General features: G+C 40.4%; 1 protein-coding gene across 3 annotated transcripts in view; it reads left to right on the top strand.

Annotated features, from left to right (window-relative positions):
- Positions 1 to 273: 273 nt before the first annotated feature.
- The window catches only part of LOC124601003 (probable cardiolipin synthase (CMP-forming)), a 97,049-nt gene continuing 73,006 nt past the window's right edge, over positions 274 to 24,316 (top strand). The window contains exons 1-2 of one of the 3 annotated variants that reach the window (XM_047136209.1): positions 752 to 964; positions 1,073 to 1,179. In XM_047136209.1, coding sequence (XP_046992165.1) covers positions 1,106 to 1,179 — 74 coding nt within the window. In that variant the 5' untranslated portion in view covers positions 752 to 964; positions 1,073 to 1,105. Of the gene's footprint in view, positions 370 to 751; positions 965 to 1,072; positions 1,180 to 24,316 lie in introns of those variants that run through there. The other 2 variants (XM_047136210.1, XM_047136211.1) reach the window with 2 other exon arrangements.

Here is a 24,316-nt window from a genome sequence, read left to right as displayed (position 1 = left end):
TATACATTTCAATAAACTGTCGTGCACTGACAAGTGTCGAATAGTTTTAGCCTTCATTGTGTGTGGAAAGACGAGACGTACTAGACTGAACAAACACCTAACTCAAAGTCGTTTCGGATGCCAGATTTACGGAAATTTCCAGTCTATATGCTACGATTTCTCTGCATATTTGTAATCTGCGGCAGCAGTTTTAGGCAGTTTCCCTCAGACTTTAAACTCCAACTTCTATGTTTTGCGCACATCTCAATTCTGCGCAAATTTGAGATACCTATGCTACGGTCTGTCTGCGCAAATGTAATGTACGTAGAAATTTGTGCAGCTAGACCATTTCGTGTGGATGGGACTCAATTTATGGTTGACTATGCTTCGGTAAGTGTCCACATCGCTTATTATAGTATTTTTCGTTGACATTGTTCTAATGCTCACTTTCCTGTATTACAGCTGAAGGGGAAAAAACAAGGTGCACGTATTTTTTATTGATCAGCACTCACAGTTAAACTACTGAACTTCATACGGAAAAAAAGGCTTTCCATCATTTTATTTGCCTATTCGAAGGTGCTGTTTCCTTGCTCTGCGTGATGTCTTTAGGCGGAAAATATCTCGAAAATCTAATACAAAATTAATTAAAATGGAGGCATTTTGATTTCGTAAGGCCAAAGATAGTATTCATCTCGAATACTGCTGTTTTGTTGCAAGGCTGTTGAGAAATATACGACGTAAATATAAATACGCCATCGTTGATAACATTAAGATGAAACCTTGAATAAGTGTGATGAGATGCACCTTTGTTGTGTTTGGGCTTGTAAAGAAAAATAAAGTCGGTATTGGACCTACCAAAATAAAATGTATCACAAAGATCATGCGCTAGCGAAAGCCGATAATATGTCAACAGTGGTCTTTTAAGAACGAAAGTAGTGTTTTTTATTTTTCGTGATAGGAAAATGACAACAGTTTTGACAAAAAGGTATGAAACTTAAAAATTCGTAGGCAGCTCATTTCACGCAGTTACAGGCACTACGCAGAAGTAGCTGCTTAATTAATTGTGAAGACTAATATTGGAAATGTTGGATAGGAATGCGGCTGGATCTGGTCAGATTACTACCGAATGATGAAACGGACGACGTTTTCTCCAAATCAACAAAAATTCTGCAAATTCTTGCTACTCGAGTTGTGCCCGAAGTATGCAGGAGCAACGTTTTCAGAGCAGTGGCATTAGAACGCACTTAAATTTTTTGTTGACTGTATCGGCATTTATTTGATGGAAGTTATTTGTTGACAAAAAAAAAAAAAAAGCCTGCTAGAGCTACATAATCTACCATTTTTTAAATTGTACATGGGCCCTTGATCTGTTTTAGTTTAAATAGGCTCGCTACTTTTAGTTGGGGAAAATCTCCCAACATGCCCGGCAAGGTGTAAAAATTGTGTGTGTTGTTCTTTCTTTGCTATAAGAATTCTTGATAAAATAAAGGACGTATGAAGTCATTTTCAGAAGTAAGATGAAGAAATTTAATTTTTTTAAGAAAACTTCAATCTGGAAACATCCTAAATAGTAGTATCAAAGGCCATGATTGAAATCTGAATGCGTACAAACCACATTCAATAGTTATTGAATTGCTTCTGGAATTTAAGGATCTACATCAGTCCTTTGCAAATCACTGTAAATTGCATGGCAGAGTATCCTTCCTGTTGTACCAGTTATTAGGACTTCCCATTCCATTCATTTATGAGTTATGGGAAGAATGACTGTTTAAGTGCCTCTGTGCGCATTGGAATTAATATAATCTCACCTGTACTATTCCAATGGGACTGGTACATAGAGAGTTCCTAGCTCCATCATTAAAGTGGTTTATGAAACTTTGTATGTTGGCTTCTGTGGGGTAGTTCATGTTTATCTTCATGTGTCTGCCAATACATATTTTTCAGCATATCTGTGATATACATGAATGAAACATACCTGTGACCATTTGTGCTCCTCTTTTCTGCATACATTCACTGAATGCATTTCCATGGTATTCTTTTCTATGGTATTCTGCAAATGAACTGAAGTCTTCCACTTGCTGTACCTACGACTAAGCCTCAGGTACTGTTCTGTTTCATATCCCTACAAAATTCACCGATAGTGTAATCATAGCATACTGTGAAGTACACAGTTTTACATTTCTGAAAATTGAAACAAGCAGACAACCTTTGCACCACTTTGAAATCTCAAGATCCCAATGAACATTTGTTCAGCATTTTCAGGCCATACTTCATCATAGATAACTGTATTGCCTGCAAAAAGTATGATGTTACTATTATCACTGCCAGTAAGAAAATAGAGTTTAGGCCTGCTGAGCTTACTGGACAACTGATGACCTGCTTAGCAACCAAGAAAAGGCCTTCTGCTATTTATAAGTGTGTGGGTTGCAAATGTGTCTCACTGTGGGCCTATATTATTTCAGAGTTGAAAATATTGTTTGTAAACTATAGAACATTATAATAATAAGTCTCATTCTCAGAAATGAAATTCATATCTTCATTTTCAGATGTCTGTGAAAAGTTGTCTTTGAACTTATTTCTAATCAAAGTCGTATCACATCATATCAGTAGCATTAGTTATGTTGCCCTTTATACATTTTCAACAAAAATACAGTGTTTTATAAGAATACCACCACACATTTTTACCATATATGACAAAAAAAAAAAAAAACAGAAAGCTACATCAGCACTTTCAAATGCATTTTTTTAAATTTCTTTATTGCTTCCAATCTCACCTTCATTTTTTAGGTCACTAAAAACTTTCTATCATTTCATCATCTACGGACCATGTGCAAATGACATGAGGCACATCCTAAACAACTAAGTTATGCAGTGTCTTACAGCACGCATGTGACACTATGGTTGAGTAAATTACTGGCCATCATTTGGCTGACTGTCTTTCTTTGATTGCCATAATCCATCCAGAGCAACACTGTCACACACTCACTCATGCACACAATTTTCTTGTTTATGACTATTTGATTTTGTGTGTGTGCGTGTGTGTGTGTGTGTGTGTGTGTGTGTGTGTGTGTGTGTGTGTGTGATCGTGTGTGATCTTCCAAACCACTAGATCGATTTCAATCAATTTGGCTCAGAAACAGCAGGTCTCTCGAGTATCAGCAGTTTACTACCTCCTAGCTCTAACAGGAGTGGAGATAGGACAAAAGCAGATGATACTGTTTTTTGCAGCTCCTGTTGTCTAGGCTGCCCTGCACAACAGGTTGAATCTCTGGAAATACACTGACAGAGAAAAAAATCGCAACACCAAGGAGTTGTGCGATATAAATAAAAGTTTGTAGGCATGTCTCTACATCTGAAAGATGATTTCTGTTCAGGTTTCGTGCCAGTCACATGAGAGTGGCACTAGTTGCACCACTATGAGGGTGCAAAGATTGGACATGGTGAGTATACTGTAGTAAGAATGTTTTTTAAGGCAACAAAGACCTCATTATCAACACCTCACTTAGTCTGAACAAGATTGTGTAACAGGGCTACAAGAAGGTGGACGTTCCTTCCGTGATATTGCAGACAGACTTGGCAGGAATGTAGCCACTTTATATGACTGCTGGCAGTTGTGGTCATGAGAATCTATGGTCACAAGAAGACCAAACTCTGGATGGCCACCTGGCACAACCTGGAGGGAAGACCATTGTGTTTGGCATATGGCTCTGGATCATTGTACTGGATCTGTAGCAGCAATTTGAGCAGCAGTTTTCACGACAGTGACACAACAAACTGTTACAGATTGGTTACTTCAAGGACAGCTCTGAGCCAAATGCACCGTAGCACGCATTCCACTGATCCCAAACCACTGCCATTTGTGGCTTCTGTGATTCAAGCAAGAGGTCGTTGAAGGGTAGGGTTGAGGTATGTTGTGTTTCCTGATGAACGCTGGTTCTGCCTCAGTTCCAATGATGACTGTGTGTTATTAGAAGTAGGCCAGTTGAGGGCCTGCAACCAACCTGTCTGTGTGCTAGACACACTAGACCTACACCTGGAGAGTTATGCTATGAGGTGCGATTTTGTATGACAGCAGGAGCTCTCTCATGGTTACCCCCATACACCCTGACGGCAAAATTGTGTGTCAGTCTGGTGACTCGACCTGTTGTGTTGCCATTAATGAACAGCATTCTGAGGGGTGTTTTCCAACGGGATAATGCTTGCCCATATACCGCTGTTGTAACCCAACATGCTCTACAGAGTGTTGACTTGTTTACAGAGTGTTGACTTGTTGCCTTGGCCTGCTCGAACACCAGATCTGTCTCTAATCAAGCACATGTAGGACATCATTGGACAACAACTCCAGCATCATCCACAGACAGCGTTAACCATCCCTGTATTGACTGACCAAGTGCAGCAGGCATGGAAGTCCATCCCACAAATTGACATCCAACACCTGTACAACACAATACATGTATGTTTGCATGCCCACATTCATCATTTTGGCAGTTACACTGCTTATTTATTTACCAGCATTTCACATTTGCAATGGCCTGTGTTGTGCTTGCATTGACCTGAGATCTTGCAATGTTAATCACTTAAATATGTTACCTAGACAAATGTATTCCCAAAATTTCCTTACTCTACAGCAATTAATTATTTTTCGGTGTTGTGATTTTTTTCCATCATTGTAGTATTGGCCTGCCTCTTTGGTGCAGCCTACATTTCTGGGGCAAGAAACATTTTTCCAACCCCCAATGAATAGGCTGCCCTGCGCGACGTATTGTGTGGGAGTGGCAGTGACCTGCTTTATTGACCTCTTTTTGCAGGGGCTACAGGTGCACATGGGCACAGCTGAACAGAGAGATGAGGGGGAAGTTGAGATGGGTAGAGAAAATGGGGACGAGGAAGTCGACAGAGAGATAAGGGAAGGATGAGACTGAAAGAAAATGTGAGGAAGAGGAGGAGGCGGACAGAGAGAAAGTGGAGTAGGTGTGTCGTGCGGGTAGCAATGGTGTGCCTTGCAAGTCCTAGGTGGATGCTGAGAGAAGGTGAGAATTTTAGCTGGACAGGAATATGGGAAAGAAGGAGATGTCCATAGGTGGGAAGGGGGGGGGGGGTGATGGACAGTGGGATGGGGAGGAGGAGATTGCATTGAGAGGGAGGAGGTCCAGAAAGCAGGTGGAAGGGGTAGAGAGGTAGTAGGCAGGTGGAAAACTAAGAGGGGCATGAGGATATGGTTGGAGAGAGGGGCAGAGGTATTGGACAAAGAGAGAGAGGCAGAAGGAGTTGGAGAGACAGACTGGGAAGGAGGAGGCGGGCATTTAGTGTTTGGAGGATGAGGAGGGCAGAGAGATGGGTGGGAGGAAGAGGTGAACACAGAAAGGGGGGAGGAGGAGATGTCTGCAATATATGTGTCAAACACATACACAAGCAAAGCAGTGGTGGAAAGCCCAGTCTACAACAAAATTTAATAAATATAACCCAGTTACATGCAGATATTATGTATTCAGAAATTCATTTGTCCAATAGCATGTGTTGCAAGGCAAAAATGACTTCAATTTGTGTTTAAAACTTAATCATAGTATGCCATCTACTATAGTTCAAAACCTTTACAGATCTTGAACACAATTTATTAAATATAGTTTTGTGAACAAGTTTAAGTTTGTTCAAATATGCTAACATTGCATTGAAAATGACAAGTCACTGATAGAGAATGTCTTTGTTAAAGAGCCAAATTAAAGATGAAAATGTAGGTGATAAATCCCTTTTCCAATGGCTTCTTCCTTTAAAAAAAGTTAACAGAAATTAGACCTACATCTTAAGTTTAGAAAGAAGTAAAACTCTGTTGGTAAACTAACCAGTTATCAGTTTGGAACACACTGTATTAGTCTTACTATTATTTATTCATCTGAAGACTTGAGTATTTGTTTCATCCATGAGAAAACACTATTACACAGTGTGCACCCATCTTGGAACCCTTTTTTTCCTCCTCTGAGCTTTTAGCTCTAAGATTGAGATACATTGCTATATTGTCAGGGTAGGTTGCATATCCATTTTGATGTTGTCCTTTTCTTCCACCATATCTATGACTTAGATTTACTAGGGGATCATTCCATGTGAAGTGTCCTATGGCTCCCAGCTCACCCAACTTCAATTTTGATGAATTTTGTGCAGTACGTACAATTGTTCCAGCAGTCAGCAGCATTTGGAAGATAGCAGTTCACCAACCACTACAAGATTTTTCCTATCCAGCTAACAAGTCAACATTATGATAATCACTTGGAGGATATGCTGCTTCCTAGACACCAAAAGAAGATTTAAAATGGCTTTTCACCACAATTTGGAGAATTACTCCATTTCCCAGATTTAACTAAATAGAGTAAGGAGTATTTTTCTGTGTTCCATTTGAGACTTTGCACTATGGTGTAAAGCACTTCATTATGCAGAATGAGATTTTCACTCTGCAGCGGAGTGTGCGCTGATATGAAACTTCCTGGCAGATTAAAACTGTGTGCCCGACCGAGACTCGAACTCGGGACCTTTGCCTTTCGCGGGCAAGTGCTCTACCAACTGAGCTACCGAAGCACGACTCACGCCCGGTACTCACAGCTTTACTTCTGCCAGTACCTCGTCTCCTACCTTCCAAACTTTACAGAAGCTCTCCTGCGAACCTTGCAGAACTAGCACTCCTGAAAGAAAGGATATGGCGGAGACATGGCTTAGCCACAGCCTGGGGGATGTTTCCAGAATGAGATTTTCACTCTGCAGCGGAGTGTGCGCTGATATGAAACTTCCTGGCAGATTAAAACTGTGTGCCCGACCGAGACTCGAACTCGGGACCTTTGCCTTTCGCGGGCAAGTGCTCTACCAACTGAGCTACCGAAGCACGACTCACGCCCGGTACTCACAGCTTTACTTCTGCCAGTACCTCGTCTCCTACCTTCCAAACTTTACAGAAGCTCTCCTGCGAACCTTGCAGAACTAGCACTCCTGAAAGAAAGGATATTGCGGAGACATGGCTTAGCCACAGCCTGGGGGATGTTTCCAGAATGAGATTTTCACTCTGCAGCGGAGTGTGCGCTGATATGAAACTTCCTGGCAGATTAAAACTGTGTGCCCGACCGAGACTCGAACTCGGGACCTTTGCCTTTCGCGGGCAAGTGCTCTACCAACTGAGCTACCGAAGCACGACTCACGCCCGGTACTCACAGCTTTACTTCTGCCAGTACCTCGTCTCCTACCTTCCAAACTTTACAGAAGCTCTCCTGCAAACCTTGCAGAACTAGCACTCCTGAAAGAAAGGAGTGCTAGTTCTGCAAGGTTCGCAGGAGAGCTTCTGTAAAGTTTGGAAGGTAGGAGACGAGGTACTGGCAGAAGTAAAACTGTGAGTACCGGGCGTGAGTCGTGCTTCGGTAGCTCAGTTGGTAGAGCACTTGCCCGCGAAAGGCAAAGGTCCCGAGTTCGAGTCTCGGTCGGGCACACAGTTTTAATCTGCCAGGAAGTTTCACACTTCATTATGGCCTACTTTTATGTCACCAATTCCCATATAGAGAAAGGGACATTTGTAAAATTCTGCATCGTTGGAACAAACATCTCCTCCGTCTTCAAATAACTTACTAGAATGAAGCTGAGTGACTCACTGACAACCACCAATACTTCAAGAGGTGCACACCCTGTCATTATCATAGTAAAACTGTAGCGAATAAGCACTGTGGACAGGAATTTAAAACTTTGGTTTGCAGAACAGTTCTGAAAAGATAACAAACTCTCTCTCTAAACACTAGTACCATACACAAACAAAGGTGGCCAGTGTCAGAAATTATCAATAGTGGAGATTTATAACTAATGGGTGATGTAGCATTAACTCTGTGCCTCTTTTTTCACTAGGGAGAGAGCAGGATTCCACATAGAATGTAAATAAAAACTTCCATGACTATTTATAAGGTTACTTACTAATTAAATTTCAACTGCTTCCTTAATAACAGTAACGCCTTAGCAATGGAAGCCCCTTGCCATCTATTACTGCCAGTTTGTTCATGGAAGACTACGATGAACATGCCTTGCAGTCAGTGGTTTTGAAACATATTTTCTCAGATATGTAGACAATACTTTTGTTGTCTGGCCTTCATGGCAGTAAGAATCTGAATGACTTTTTTTATAACACCTGTATTCAATCCACCCAAATATTTGTTTCACGATGGAAGTGAAAAGAGATGGCTACCTTCTCTTCCTTGATGTTAGTCAGGAGGATGGTTGATGGTACATTGGCTCAACTTGAGATCATCTTTCGTCAGAATGGTTATGTGAAGGACAGATCAGACATGTTGCGCTATCAATCAACCTTGCACTGGGTGAATGATGATAACATTGAGGTTAACACCAAAGTCAACAGTCTTTTTGCTGTACAAAGGGAGCATTTCCAACAGGTTTGGTCACATTTTGTGGAAATATGATGTGAAATGAGTTTTTCAAGCACCATCTACACTGAAGCGCCAAAGAAACTGGTACAGGCATGTGTTTACAAATATGTATAAACAGGCAGAATATGGTGCTGCGGTTGGCAACAAGTGTCTGGTGCAATTATTAGATCGTTTACTGCTGCTACAAATGTAGGTTATCAAGATTTAAGCGAGTTTGAATGTGGTGTTACAGTTGGCACAGCACACTAACGGTTGGCCACTGCATCCTTGAGGTAGCAATGAAGTGGGGATTTTCCTGTACGACCATTTTCCATGAGTGTACTGTGAATATCAGGAATCCTGTAACAAATCAAAACTCCAACATCGCTGTGGCCAGAAAAAGATCCTGCAAGAAAGGGACCATTGACTACTGAAGAGAATTGTTCAACGTGCCAGAAGTGCAACCCTTCTGCAAATTGTTGCAGATTTGAATTCTGAGCCATCAACAAGTGTCAGCATGTGAACCATTCAACGAAACGTAATCGATGTGGGATTTTTAAGCCAAAGGCCCACTTGTGTACCCTTGATGACTGCATGGCACGAAGCTTTACGTCTCGCCTGGGCCCATCAACACCAACATTGGACTGTTGATAACTGGAAACATGTTGCCTGGGTCAGACGAGTCTCGTTTCAAATTGTATGGAGCGGATGGACATGCACGGGTATGGAGACAACCTCATGAATCCATGGACCCTGCATGTCAACAGGGGACTGTTCAAGCTGGTGGAGGCTCTGTATTGGTACGGGGCATATGCAGTTGGAGTGATATGGGATCCCTGATACGTCTAGGTATGACTCCGACACGTGACACACATGAAAGTATCTTGTCGGATCACCTGCATCCATTCATGTCCAATGTGCATTCCAGTGGACTTGGACAATTTCAGCAGTACAAAGTGACACCCCACATGTCAGGAGAGATCTCCAGCCCCTCATACTCTTATATATTTATGGATAGCCCCACAGGATTCCTGGTGTCAGTTCACTCCAGCACTACTTCAGACATTAGTCAAATCCATGCCACATCGTGTTGCGGCACTTCTGCGTGCTCGCGGGGACCCTACACAATATTAGGCAGGTGTACCAGTTTCTTTGGCTCTTCAGTGTCTGATTACGGTCTTTTTAGGTTGCGTAAAGGATGATCTTGGTTTGTGGTAAACGGGTGTCTACTGTATTTCTTGCAGTTGTGGCTTGTCATTTATTGGTAACTATCAAGACTGTTGTACCAAGCATAAGCAACACACATGCTTACAACAACCAAACAAATCTGCTATTGCAGATCATCATCTTGGCACCAGTCATCCTATGGAATAAAACAACATGGAGATTCTGGCATGCACTTCCAGCTATTGGGGTACTGTGAAGGAAGCAGTTGAATTAAATTAGCAAGTAACCTTATAAACATAAATTGAGGTTTTTGTTTCAATTCTCCATTGACTCCTGCTCTCTACTTTGTTAAAAACAGAGGGACAGAGTTAACACTACCTCATCTGTTGGTTATTAATTTTCATTATTGATAACTTTTGGAGTCGGTCATCTTGTGTGAAAAGAGAGAGATACAGAGAGAGATACAGAGAGAGAGAGAGAGAGAGAGAGAGAGGGGACGTGGGGGGGGGGGGGGGGGGGGGACGGAGTTAAATTTTTTGAATTGCTCTGTAAACTGAGATTTTGAATTCCCTTACAGAGTGCTTACTTGCTGAAGTTTTGCCTTGAAAATGACTGGACGTGCACTGTCGAAATGTTGGTGGTCATCAATGATGTCACCCAGCTGCATTCACATAATTTATTTGATCACTGGATATGCTGGGAGAAACTCAGTCTTCATATTTCCACAGCCCTCCTTGATGGTTGCCACTTCATAGAAAATATTTCATCATTGTCTGCATTATATCCATGTCTCTTAATAATTGGGCATCTCCTACCTCTCCCAAATGGTCCCTTATACTCCTCTTGGTGGTCTTTCTTACTGTTGTGGATTTCTTGTGATGGTTTATGGAGTTATTCATCACTACCCAAAATGCTGTTAGGTTCCTTACAGTTAGTAGTCATTTGAACCTGTGCAGAGTTGGCCACCTACTCCTGAATGTAGAGTGGCACTCCCTCACTCCACCAGATGACTGGCAATCTCTATAGGTGGTCTTCAGACTTTGAAGTGGATGCATCAGCAACGTGTTCATCATAATGTGAACCACTCACTCTCGTATATTGCTACAGGTTACAATGTTCAAATACAACTCGTTCACTGTGCAATATTGAGTTAGCTCTGCGGAGCAACCGTTCTGGCAACATCAATTTAGTAAGTGTGTCTTATTAGGACTACCCACCCAATTCCTTTTTATTTGGTAAGGCATTAAAACTATCCATTGGCTCATCCAAACCAATGGGACTTTTATTGGTTCGCATTGGTAGAATTCCCTTGAATAACTAGGCAAATAACTGATGCCCTAAACATGGTCTCACTTGTGAGGTACACTTGATATAACTAGGATGTAGCAGATGATTATAACAGTTGTCAGCCAACAATGCCTTCACCTCAAACAGCTATCTACCATCCCAGCATACATTTGACACTAATGTTTCAGTTTTTGTTACAGAGCTTTGTGTGATCCCCATGATATAGGCAGTTAAGCAGTGATCCACACTTCGAGAGACACAGTGATCCACTGTCATACTAAAGATTGGTCATCGAAGCATAAGCAGAGTTCACAGTAGTAAGGGGGAGGCAGTGCTGATCTGCTCCTATCTTGGGTTGCCACAGAATGCTCTGATGATACCTAACCTTTATTGGTTGAACCTCCCCCCTTCCCCCTCTTGTCCCAAACTCCCAAGGAAAGGGAGGTAGGAGTGTAAGGTCTTGATGTGGCTTGCTAGTGACTTGATCCAATTTCTCTCTTTACTTTATCTATTGATCCCGATAAAACAACTCATTTTCCAAAAGCTCTAGGTTCAGTGTTTACTTTGTTAGCTCTGTTGATTAGTTCTTGGAAAAATAAGGACATATTGTAATAAGAAACTGTTTATTATTCTGAAAGAAAGAGAATATAGCATCACGTGGTGCAGTTCTTGGCAATAAAATATAAAAGAAATCAACACAGATGAGTTGGTATCAAGAGGTAATTATTAATGAGTATCCATCTTTCTACAAATTTTGGTATTTGGCAACAGATAGGAGAAAGTACTCAGTGCACATGCAGCACACAGCACAAATGCATAAGAAGGCCAGACTTTTTTAATAGGAAATAAGTCCTTTCTTTCAAAGTAATGAACATTCTTGTTAAAATTGTCCCAGAAATATATGGGCTCCCAAAATATTAAAAGTGCCACCACTAAACACATATCTCATATCATTTTTTTAATTCTTTGAAACAAATTTTTATAAGTGATACTAACAAGGATTTGAGTAAAGGCTCGTTTGCTGATATTATTCCTTCAATAAGATTGTGCAACCTGCATATGTGCGAATGTGCGTGGGCTTAGACTCAAGTGGAGTATAGAATGAAAGAATAAGCCTTGTGGAACTAAATAATAGTTTTTCTGTGGAATTAAAAAAAATAAATTAAAAGCAGTTTGTATGAAATTTCTCATCTTTGTACATCCATAAAATCAGAATCTGCTGCTAAGTAAAATGCAGTATGATGTAGTTCCTACCAATGCACTCTAACATGCTTGAATCACCCTTGGTATGCTGTCTACAAAATAATACAGACATTGTTGCTTAAGTCTGTTCCTGATGTCATCATCTAGTTTGTGAAGAGGGTCCCTGCTGCGATGCACCGCAGGTTCCAATTGGTTCAAAGCATACTCATCTGGTTCATGTCAGTAGGCCTTTCCACTCAGTGTATTCCTGCCTTTTAGAAGAGGGGGGTGTACAAGATGTGAGTGCTGTGCTTGTTTGTCTTGAAAGATTGACCCACCATCAAAATTTTTACTATAGAGCTGAACAATAAGTTCTGTTGCATTCTGTTCACGACACCTATAAGCAATAATGTGTAGATAGTGGTTCTCAGTAGTGTTGTTGACTATAGGCAGCCATTATGAGGAAGGCCTAGGTCATAAATGTTTTGTATCACATGATAGTTGATTAATTTCAAATGACATTGCTGTGAAGCATGCCAACTGGTTGACAAATAACCTCCCTGGAAACCCTCTTGCCTTAGACTGATAACATTTGCATGGCCTGAGCTTCAAATTGTGTTTCAAGGCGTACTCACAGACTGAACAGTATACAGTAGCCACATCATGCCAATCGCAGCTAGAGATCTGCAATAAGAATGCAGGTTCACTTGTATCTGCATCACACAGATGTCTGTACATAGTGAGTTTATGTGGTCAGTCGAGTGCAGCTGAAGAGGTTTCAACCCACAGCAACACAAATTATGCAAGTCATGAGAATGATGCAATACTTTTTCAGCAGTTTATATTTGTCTGCACATTTACAGAGAAAGAGGGAGAGAGAGGCTCTTTGTGCCAACAACGGAAATGACAATTTCAGTCATTTAACCAGTTTTGTCAACCAGATAAAAGTCAAGAATTCACATTTAATGGTTACTGCTGTTGTCCTCCCCTTCTCCATAGTAGGGCATAGTTAAGTTCTGTTGCATTCTGCTCACAACACCTATAAGCAGTAATGTGTCGGTAGTGGTTCTCAGTAGTGTTGTTGACTATAGGCAGCCATTATGAGGAAGGCCTCAGGCGCAAACCCACGCATGTGCGCGCACACACGCACGCATGCACACCTGCGTGCGCGTACACACACACACACACACACACACACACACACACACACACACACACACAAAGAGAGAGAGTGTGAGTGAGTGAATGAGTGACTGACTGACTGACTGACTACCAGTGTTGCAGCCTGACTGTGAAAAGTAGTCATCCTGATTAGGGTAAGTGTTGGGGATAAGAAAAAGGCATCAGCTGAGGAAAGAGAATAGGAGCAGGATAGGAGATTATTGAATACAGAGCTGGTGTTCACGATATGTTAGATGCAGCTTACTTACCAAACTTCAGAGAGTGTATAACAACTACAGAGTGTGGAACAAGGACTGGCAAGTGGTGCAGTTGTTTAGGAAGGGCATTCCCTTCCAGCCTCTGGACACTGCCTCCACTTGCTAGCCATGAAAATGAGTTTGAGTGTTGCCCTCAATTGTCATTTGAACTGTTTAGCCAAGAGTAAGAATTTTGTCCGCTAATGAGATCATTGGATGATTTGTTTGATCATGTGAAGGAAGTCATCACTGACTTTGGACAGGAAATTAGTCATACATAATTCTGATGGAGCTGCTGTGAAATCTAGTCACATAGAAAGGTTAAAAACAGGAAGAATGCTATCTAACAGCTATTAAGTATGCCCTGTTCACGATATAATACTATCATAAGCCGTCCGTATAATAGCTAACACATAATATTTTCCCTAGCCCTGGCAGAACTTTTTCCACCAATCCTAGAGGCAAACCTATTATCAGAAAAAAAATTGCAGCATAAAGAATGTCACAGAATACTCTCAAATGTTAAAATTTCTCATCTCGCATCATCAACACGAAAAGAGAGTGACATATGTTATTTTGTGAAATAAGGTCGTATTATTTTGTTTGAAGTAGCTTGTGCTTTAAATAATGGTGGAAATTTTGTTTGTAGTCTACTATGTTTTGCCCTGGCTTGATGTACTGTGGTTCTCCTATTTTCAATTGTTGCTGCAACAAGAAGGCATACACAATGTTACAGGCCATTGTCATTGGACTGTAACAAATGATAATGTGGTGAGGAACAAGTGATAGGAAAGAAATGAGGAGTTACAAAACTAGATAATGGGAAGTTTGTATTCTCCCCCCCCCCCCCCCCCCCCCCCACCCCCCGGCCACCGTCCTGTTCCACTCTCCTCCACATGGCACCTTGAAACAGCATGTACCTACACATATTTTTTTAAAATGAAACGGCCTTTGTGGCAACTAATCTTAGCAACACTGCAGTAAAGGTAGGTTAAACAATCAAGATTTGTGAGCACAAGAAAGTGGAACAAATCCAAAAATGATGTTAGTAAATCTGGTTTTAATCATTATTCGCTTAGATAAAAAAAAATCTTCACCTCAACATCTAGTAGGATACAAGAAGGCCTAGGGTCATTCCATGTCAAGTGTCCCAGTTTAGAAGATGCTCCCAGCTCGACTACCTCCAATTTTGATGAAATTTGCACAATATGTACCTGAGGAACCTACATGAACCTATGCAAAGTTTCAGGCTCACTTGTAACTTGGTTGAAGTACTAGAGTCACTTTTGTGAAGACCACTTTTACTGAGACCGAAAAGTTGTGAAGAAATCTTCAAGTTTGGCATTCCACTGTTCCTAATGTAAAAGAGCTAGACCCTTGCTTCGGGTATAATGGTACAACTTTTTGTGCTCTATACACAAATGATGGAAGTAGAGTTCAGAAAGCAATGCATTTGGCATAATCTCAGTTCAAAGTGGGCAACAAATCATGTCATGAGAAATTTGTTCCATACTTTAACGAGGCATAAGCAGTGGAGACAGTGTGCTATGAACCTGGTCTTTTGCCAAACTACTGTCTGTCTGGGTGTTTAGTATATCACAAATTTGAACCTGGCTTGTGTGTATAATTATTGTGCTACCATCTTGTAAATGTGCTAAAAAACATGAATGTATTAAAATATACCCATGTTCAAAGTCATGTGTCTCAAAATGGACACATACGACAATACATTCATTAACACCATTCAACAGAGCACATTTCAGTCTATTAGAAAAACTTATTTTCATTTTGGTGTCTCTTTGGGTAAGGTGCAAAAATTGTGCCTAAACTATTGAATTTTTTTGTAATTCGAGAAAAATTCTTGCGTTGGTCCAATGTGGCTATGCCACTACCAATCTCGGTGATTGGTAGCTCCATTTCCAAGGAGCCACGCCCAATACCAATTGCAAGGTCAGCCACGGGTGGGTTGTTTTACTGCGGGTTCCTAAGCCCATTCAATGAATTCTTCAACTGTCATTTCTCTGGTTTCAAGTGTATCTCTGTCAGTGTGAGTCCATTGTTTGAACTGAATTGTATCCTCAGGATCAATATCTGTAAAAGCACTTTCCAAATATTTCTTTAGAGCTTCTGTTCCTAGACATACTTTACAGCGATGAAGCATGCGATCCTTTGTTCCCAAATTACAGACAATTTTGCTCAGTAATATTTTGTAATCTTCTTTTATTGGGCTATGTGCCAACATTAGTTTACATTTTAATGTATTGTGCAGACACAAACTGAATGTGAACCAGCTATGCCTAAGGTCACACACCTATTTGGCCCTAATTCACAAAATTTGGAAAATCCAATTTCTAGTCCATTTTTATTGCAGTACGCAACAAACATTTCCTCAGTAATAAGTCTTTTTGTTTTTGTATCTTTTCACCATCAATTCAAACAGTAATACAGTCCTTTTTTCCTGGACAAATTTGACTGAACTCTTCATCATAAAAATGTTCTATGACTCTTGCGTTCACAGCCTCAGAAAGCTTTTTTCCACCTTTACCTTTGGGCTGTGCCAATATACCCTGTTCAGCTTTTAACTTTCTAGCCTTTCTTACCATTCTTTCTGAAACACAAAATTCTTCCGTAGTCTTTTTGATAGACTAGCTTTGGGGAACTAAGGTCAAAATTTGAATTTTCTCATTATGATTTGATATATGTAATTTGTCTTTCAATTTTTGGATTAGCTGTCTGTAATCTGAACAAGTCAAGCATTGCTTGCTTGCGGATGGTTGCTCCAGTTCACTGGGATCAATTCCTCCCACTTCTGAAATTTTCTTAATAATTGCACCTTCAACTTGTATTTTGCACTTTGCATATCCTTTTGTGTTCAGTGCACCAATTCGTTGAAATGTTAATGGTGATATTCCAACAGCTGTTAAGCTTGTATTCAAATTGTGAGCAACATTACTATCATCACCTTCATCTGACTGGGGTGTAACTTCCATTTGTGAATATTTTAGTTTATCAAAATCTTCTCTACATGAAGGGCACTTTTTTTGGCCTGGTTTAATATCAGACACGGTTACCCTTTTTAGTAGGTCAGCTGTGTCTATGTTGATTGAGCGCAGACTTTTTCATGCGGTATGGTTTTTCTTACCAAATGGCTTACAGCATGATCTTTGCAAAAATTCAAATCTTTATAGGAGTAAAGCTTCATGATGGAAGCGTAGTTGAGCATTTTCAGTAGTGTGTAAACTACTCTATCTACTAAGTAATTCTTGTTCTTCTAAGGAAAGTTCCTTTACAGCTTTTAGTCCTTTTAGGGCTTAAATGGCATGGGGAATCAGTATTTCCAAAACTGCATACATTAACTTGATGTTGTTTTTCCATTTTAGCAATAACTTGATATGCTTCAGGCACTAAAATCAAAATTGTTGAGAAATTGTTGAGTCATAAATAAAGAAAAGAAATAAAATTAGTAAGCATTCAGCTTCACAAAAATTATATAGCAGTCTCTAGTACAGTTAAATGGTTAAATTTAGCAGTAAACCTGTCACAAACAGGTTTAAAATCACCAAATAAACAGCAAAATGAATACTTAAACACTGCAGACATAATCAACAAAATTTCAAATTTACAATACAATAATGCTAGGTGAGGTATGAAGACAGGAAATACACTATGCAGTGATGACATTTCAGTAGAAATAATTGGAGCTAGAGAAAAAATAATAAGCAAAGGACTTATTGAATTATTTAGATTATATTTACAAAAGAAGTTTATTCTCACAATTGTCCTTTTTCTTGCAAGGTATGAAACAAGAAAGATATAAAAATCTATGGGCCTATCAATTCCCATTCTGTATTTACCAGCATTCAGTAAAATTATTCTAACTATGGGAACCCATCAGGAGAAATTCTGGTAAACACAGTCATTTATCAATAGCAGCAGTGCTGAAACAAGGGTATCTCCAAACACCTGGAGACATCACTCAGGTGCTGGCAGAGTATTTTTCACAAACTACTGCCAGTGTCAGCCAGGACCTGGCATTTTGTCACTATTGTGTGACTGTAGGGAGGGGAGGGACAGTTCTGAGACTTACATCTACCCTTTGTCCATGTGGGAGCTGGAATTGGTGCTGTCTGAGACTCATGATACTGCACCTGGTCACAACCAAATCCAGTACTGCGTGCTTCAAAATTTGCCAGCAGCATCAAAGGAAATCCTCATCGAATGTTTTAATCTTATACAGCAGACAGATAACTTCCCCCACTTGTGGAGACAGGCATTTTTGATACTCCTCCTCAAACCAGGAAAGGACTGCGCATGTCCCAGCAGTTATCGGAGTATTGCCTTAAGCTGTATAGGAAAGACCCTGGAGCGAAATGATTAACCGTTGTCTGATCTGGTCGTTAGAGACCAGGAAACTCCTTTGCTGCTGTCAGTGTGGATTCCAGAAATTTCGCTCCACTGTCGACAACCTGATCCTACTGGAGGCGGCTATTCAGCAGGCTTTCATATGTAAACATCACTGTATCGGTATATTCTTTGATATCAGTAAGGCGTAAGATATTACTTGGAGACACAGTATTCTCGCATATCTGCATCAATGGGGCTTTCGTGGCAATCTCCCCATCTTCATAGGATCATTTCTGTCTCAGCGGCTTTTTAGGACCCATGTTCATGACATGCTGTCAGATCATTTTGAGCAAGAGAATAGTGTCTCTCAGGGCAGTGTTTTAAGTGTTACCCTCTTTGCCATAGCCATAAACAGTACCATGTCTACAGCAAAGAGTCATGTACAGTGCTCCTTATTTGTAGACGATTTTGCTGTTTTCTGTTCCTCCTTCAGTGCTGCAACAGTGGAGGAGTGGGCTGTGAAAACCGATTTTCAGTTTTCTGCAGATAAATGTGTGTGTGTTCATTTTCATCATTCTCATCTTATTTTTAATTTATCTGCCTTGCATGCAGCATGTCCAGCATGTGCTGGAGTCACTTGGAGTGGAGCAAGTCCTACCTCAAATCCAGGGTTTTAACTGTCAGCCACCCTGGTTACTGCAGAAGCCCAGAGTCATTTTAGATTTAGTGCAGTACTGGAGAGATGGTGCTCATGCTTCTGTTTTTACTGCAATATTTTCTGATATTTTATATTAGCACCACAACTATGTAGCTTTTTTTATGAATGGGTCTAAACTGGGGGACTCTGTTGGTTGCTCTGTTGTTTTCCCGGACTGTTTCCTCAAAGTCTGACTGCCTCAAGACTTTACTGTCTGCGAAACAGAATTATGTGTGATCTTGCGGGCACTGGAGCAGATGAGACATTCTTCCAGTGCTAAATTTGTTGTCTGTTTTGATCCTCTGAGTGCCCTTCACACTCTACAATGTTTGTACCCAGCAGATAAAGTAATCCAGCATATGCAGACTATCCCCCTCCAACTACAATGACTGGGGAAGGAGATGTTTTTGTACTGGGTATAAAGGCACATGGGGATTGTGGGGAACGAAAGGGTGGATCTAGCAGCCAAGGAGATGTGTTGTGATCCTCAGTTATTTCAGTATGCTCTTCCCCTGCATGCTGTAGCCTCACTGTTGAGTTCCAGAGTTTTAGAGTTTTGCATTGGTGGGAGGTGGGTGGCTTGGAGTGACAGACAATAAGCTCCATATAGTAAAGCCCACAATGTACCTGCAGGATACTTGCTTCCAGCCACATTGATGGGTTGAGATCCTCCTTATTTGTCTTCGCATAGACCACAGACCAATGACACACAACTCCTTACTCCAGTGAGAGGACCCCCCCCCCCCCCCCCCCCGCCTCCTACCTGTGTGGTCCTTGTGGCATCCAGATCACTATACACTATATTTTAATGGATTGTGTTTTATTTTCTGACCAGTGGGTCGCAGAAAATTTGCCGACAGATCTGCCCTCTATTTTAGGTAATGTACAGATGTATGTGGTTAGAGTTTTAAAGTTTTGTGAATTGTCGACATTTTCCCAAGATTTTAGGGTAATGGTTTTAATGTGTCAACAGAGTGACTGGCACATCCGTGGTTTTTATAAGCAGTCAGCCAGTTACATTTATTTTAGCTCCTCTGTCATTCTACTTGTGTTTTAATCTCCTGTACAGCACCTTTCAGTATTTCTTCGTTGCCTTAGCATGTATATTAACATTTTCATAAATTTATCAACATTCCTTTCTTTTAATATGTGTAAGCATGCTGACAACATTATCTTCTAGCAGTAGTAAGCTCCACACACACACACACACACACACACACACACACACTCTCTCTCTCTCTCTCTCTCTCTCTCTCTCTCTCTCTCTCTCTCTCTCTACAATTATTCTCCACCACACAGAGAGAGAAAAAAACAGTGGATTTTAATCAACCAAAGAAACATAGCAACCTTTAATGGTGGATATAGTAAAATGGATTGTTGGCAGGTCAAGAATGAAATTCTACAATGGAGCGATGAGTATGAATTGCCGCTTTCCTTGTGATTCACAGATTTTAAAAAAGCTTTTGACTCAATTTCAACATTATATATACTAACAGAGCTTGATAAAGAATAGGCAGTGCTACAACCTGTTAGTATACAGAAAATACACTGTACTACAGCTTCCATTAAACTTCACAAGAAAAATGGGAAAATCAGAAAAGTGGGAAAAGTAGGATGATTGCATGTTACTGCATTGTACTGTAACCATCATGATTTTGCTGATGATGTACTGTTTACTTCAAGTACAATTTAAGCTCCACAATGACTGGAAGAACTCAGCACATGTACACTGAAGTGCCAAAGAAACTGGTATAGGCATGCATATTCAAATACGGAGATGTATAAACAGGCAGAACATGGCACTACAGTGGGCAATGCCTATATAAGACAAGTGTCTGGCGAAGTTGTAAGATTGGTTACTGCTGTTACAGTGGCAGTTTATCAAGATTTAAGTGAGTTTGAAACATGGTGTTATAGTCGACACATGAGGAATGGAACACAGTCTCTCTGAGGTAGCGATGAAGTGCGGATTTTCCTGTATGACCATTTCACGAGTGTACCATGAATATCAGGAATCTGGTAAAAAATCAAATCTCTGACATTGCTGTGGCCGGAAAAAGATCCTGCAAAAATGGGAACAACGACAACTGAAGAGAATCATTCAATGTGACAGAAGTGTAAGCCTTCAACAAATTGCCGCAGATTTCAATGCTGGCCATCAACAAGTGTTAGCATGTGAACCATTCAATGAAACATCATCAATATGGGCTTTTTAGCCGAAGACCCACTCGTGTACCCTTGATGACTGCATGACATGAAGCTTTATGCTTTGCCTGGGCCCGTCAACACCGATATTGGACTGTTGATGACTGGAAACATGTAGCCTGGTCAGACGAGTCCCATTTCAAATTGTATGGAGCAGATGGACATGTACAAGTATGCAAACAACCTCATGAATCCATGGACCCTGCATGTCAGGAGGGGACTGTTCAAGCTCGTGGGGGCCATCTAATGGTGTGGGGCATTTGGAGTGATATGGGATCCCTGATACGTCTATACATGACTTTGACAGGTGACACATATGTAAACATTATGTCTGATCACTTGCATCCATTCATGTCCAATGTGCATTCCGACGGACTTGGGCAATTCCAGCAGGACAATGCGAAACCCCATACATCTATAATTGCTACAGAGTGGCTCCAGGAACACTCTTCTGAGTTTAAACACTTCTGTTGGCCACTACCAAACTCCCCAAACACGGACATTATTGAGCATATCTGGGATGCTCTGCAATGTGCTCTTCAGAAGAGATCTCCATCCCATTGTACTCTTACGGATTTATGGACAGCCCTGCAGGATTCATGGTGTGAGTTCCCTCCAGCACTACTTCAGACATTAGTCGAGTCCATGCCACGTCGTGTTGTGGCACTTCTGTGTAGTCGCGGGGGCTGTATGCAATATTAGGCAGGTGTATCAGTTTCTTTGGCTCTACTGTGTAGATAGAAAACAGGCCTGAAAATCAGCTACAATAACTTATAATCATCACCCTGAAAAGAAAACAGCACAAACTAACAATAAAGTTATATAAATGTATAAAAGATAGAAAGAATCTTAGACATCATCAGGAAGAGAAGGAGCTTGTTCTTCAGACACACCCTCAGAATTGAGCAGGGGAGGTTATCACAGTTTCTGATGAACAAGAGAAGAAAAGTAAGCTGGATCCAAGAGGTACAAAGGGTTATGGAAGAAATGGGAATACAGGAACTGGAGATATGCCATAGGGTGGTTTTTAAATAAAAAATTTCAAGCTTTCATGCATTTCGAGGACATAACTATTTCCAGAACAAAATCGTCATGGACAGAAGAATGAAGAATTTGCAAAGTATGGGAATGAAAAATACTGGACAATGAGAAAGACCAGGAGATACTTCACTGATACATATTGATGTGGTACCAGATGGCCAAAATGAAAAGAAGAAGAAAGTCACAGAACCAGTTCATTAGTTTTTGTATCTAGGTCAGCTGAATTTGGACAGCTGCAGGAGCAAATGAAAGCCACATTGCCTGGAGGAAGGGACTTACCCTGAAGTGTATGTGAAATGATTGATAAAGGTGGTGATGACTGTGAGAAATATGCTGACAAGTGAGTCAGGATCAGGAGTGAAATATTTTAAGACCCCTGGTTGTAGATTTGTGGTTTAAGGGGTTCATTTCTGGATGTTTAATGAATCGATGTAAGAAATGAAGGCAATTCTTATAATGTTGGTGAACATGTTGAGAGATTCGGCATCATTTGTGGAGACTAAGGTTTGAGGGATGGGATTATTTAATGTGTAAAGGATGGAAACAGGAAATGAAGGTTATGTTCTATGATGATGCACCTTATGAATGCAGAGATGCCTTCTGAGAGAAGGGATCTGTGAAAGATCTTCACCTCACAGGATGCTTGTAGTTCCAGCAGTAGGATGTGATGTTATCAGTGACAGCTTAGATGAGGAATCCAGTCATGAGTCTTCTTCAGTACTAGTGAACACGTGTTGGCAGAAAACTCTTGCATTTGTGTTGTTGTTTGATTTTTTGCTATTAATTATGCTTAACAATTCTCCATGCAGACCAGTTAGCAAACATAATTATTTTGCCACAACAAGGATTACTACAACATTGTTTGCATTGGCTTGAAAAAAATCTTAAAAGTGCAAATAAAACATCTCAAAATCTGTTTCCTTTTTTTCTTTTTATTCAGTGCTACTATACAGAGTACTGATGTGTACTGTCACAAATCAAGCACTGCTTATCTAGGTGACTTGGAAGAGAGGTTTAAATCCCAGATTTAAATGTGTAAAAATAGTCAAAGAATGGTAATCCTTCTGTCACAGAGATTTTCATAATGAGTAAAACTTTTGTGAGCTTTTCTTCATCATCTTAACAAACACAGGGTGTTTTAGATGGAACACTGAATATTTTATAATGTCATAGTACAGACTAATTTGAATAAACTATTCTATATAATGTGTGTCCAATTTTTATTAGTTACGAAGCTACAAATGTTAGAATGCAATCAAAACGAATGCTCAGAGAAGGTGTTAAGCAAAGGCAAATCACAAGTTTAAAGCTGATTTTCATAAATTTCACCTCTGACTTCAGCGCACTTTCAAATTATTTTGGCAACACCACACATAGCTCTTCTGAGGTCAACTTAGGATTCCTTTTTGAGGGCAACACTATTCATTATCTGAACGATAAATTTGTCCCTTGTGTGTAATTTTTTTTTGCAGCCTTCGCCTTTCAAACATCCCTACAAACAAAAATCTAAAGTGGTAGGGTCCAGGGGCCTAGGTGGCCAAGAAACATGATCATTTCTGCTGAGTCATCCTCCGGGGAGTATTAGATTTAGATGATGTTTCATCTAATGACTGAAATGTGCAACGCCCCTTCATTCTGGAAGACCATATGCTTTCTTGTAGCCAAAGGAACCTCTTTCAAACCTGCTGTAAGCTTGTTTCCAAGAAACTCTAGGTACAGGGTCCCTGTAAGATGATGCAGTAACACAAAAGGCTTGGTCAAGTGTTTGTCTAACATACTACACCACATATTTACAGAGAATGAGGTATCTTGAACAGAATAACCTGCTCCATGCCAACCATCACAGATTCTGAAAACACTGATTGTGTGAAACCCAACTCGCACTTTTCTCACATGACATACTGAAAGATTTGGATCAAGACAGTCAGACAGATGCAGTATTTCTTGATTTCTGAAAAGCATTTGACTCAGTAACACACTTATGCTTATTGTCAAAGGTATGATCGTATGAGGTATCAAGTGAAATTTGTGATTGGATTGAGGACTTTTTGGTGGGGAGGACACAATGTCATCGTTAAATGTAAAAGTAACTTCAGGTGTGCCCCAGGGAAGTATGTTGGGACACTTGCTGTACATGTTGAATATTAATGACTTTGCAGGCAATATTAATAGTAAAATCAGATTTTTTGCAGATGATGTCATTATCCATAACACAGTACTGTCTGAAAGAAGCTGTCTAAATATTCATATCTAAAAACAAAGATGATGTGACTTACCAAATGAAAGTGCTGGCAGGTCGACAGACACACAAACAAACACAAACATGCACACAAAATTCAAGCTTTCGCAACAAACTGTTGCCTCATCAGGAAAGAGGGAAGGAGAGGGAAAGACGAAAGGATGTGGGTTTTAAGGGAGAGGAAAGACTTACCTTAGGGGGAAAAAAGGACGGGCATACACTCACACACACGCACACACATATCCATGTTTGTGTGTCTGTCGACCTGCCAGCACTTTCATTTGGTAAGTCACATCATCTTTGTTTTTAGATATATATTTCCTACGTGGAATGTTTCCCTCTATTACAATCATGTCTAAATATTCAGTCAGATCTT

This window comes from Schistocerca americana, chromosome 1, assembly GCF_021461395.2.
Source record: "Schistocerca americana isolate TAMUIC-IGC-003095 chromosome 1, iqSchAmer2.1, whole genome shotgun sequence".
Classification (NCBI taxonomy): Eukaryota; Metazoa; Arthropoda; class Insecta; order Orthoptera; family Acrididae; genus Schistocerca; species Schistocerca americana.
Note: the sequence above shows the minus strand (reverse complement) of the source record. Positions and strands in the feature narration are given on the sequence as shown.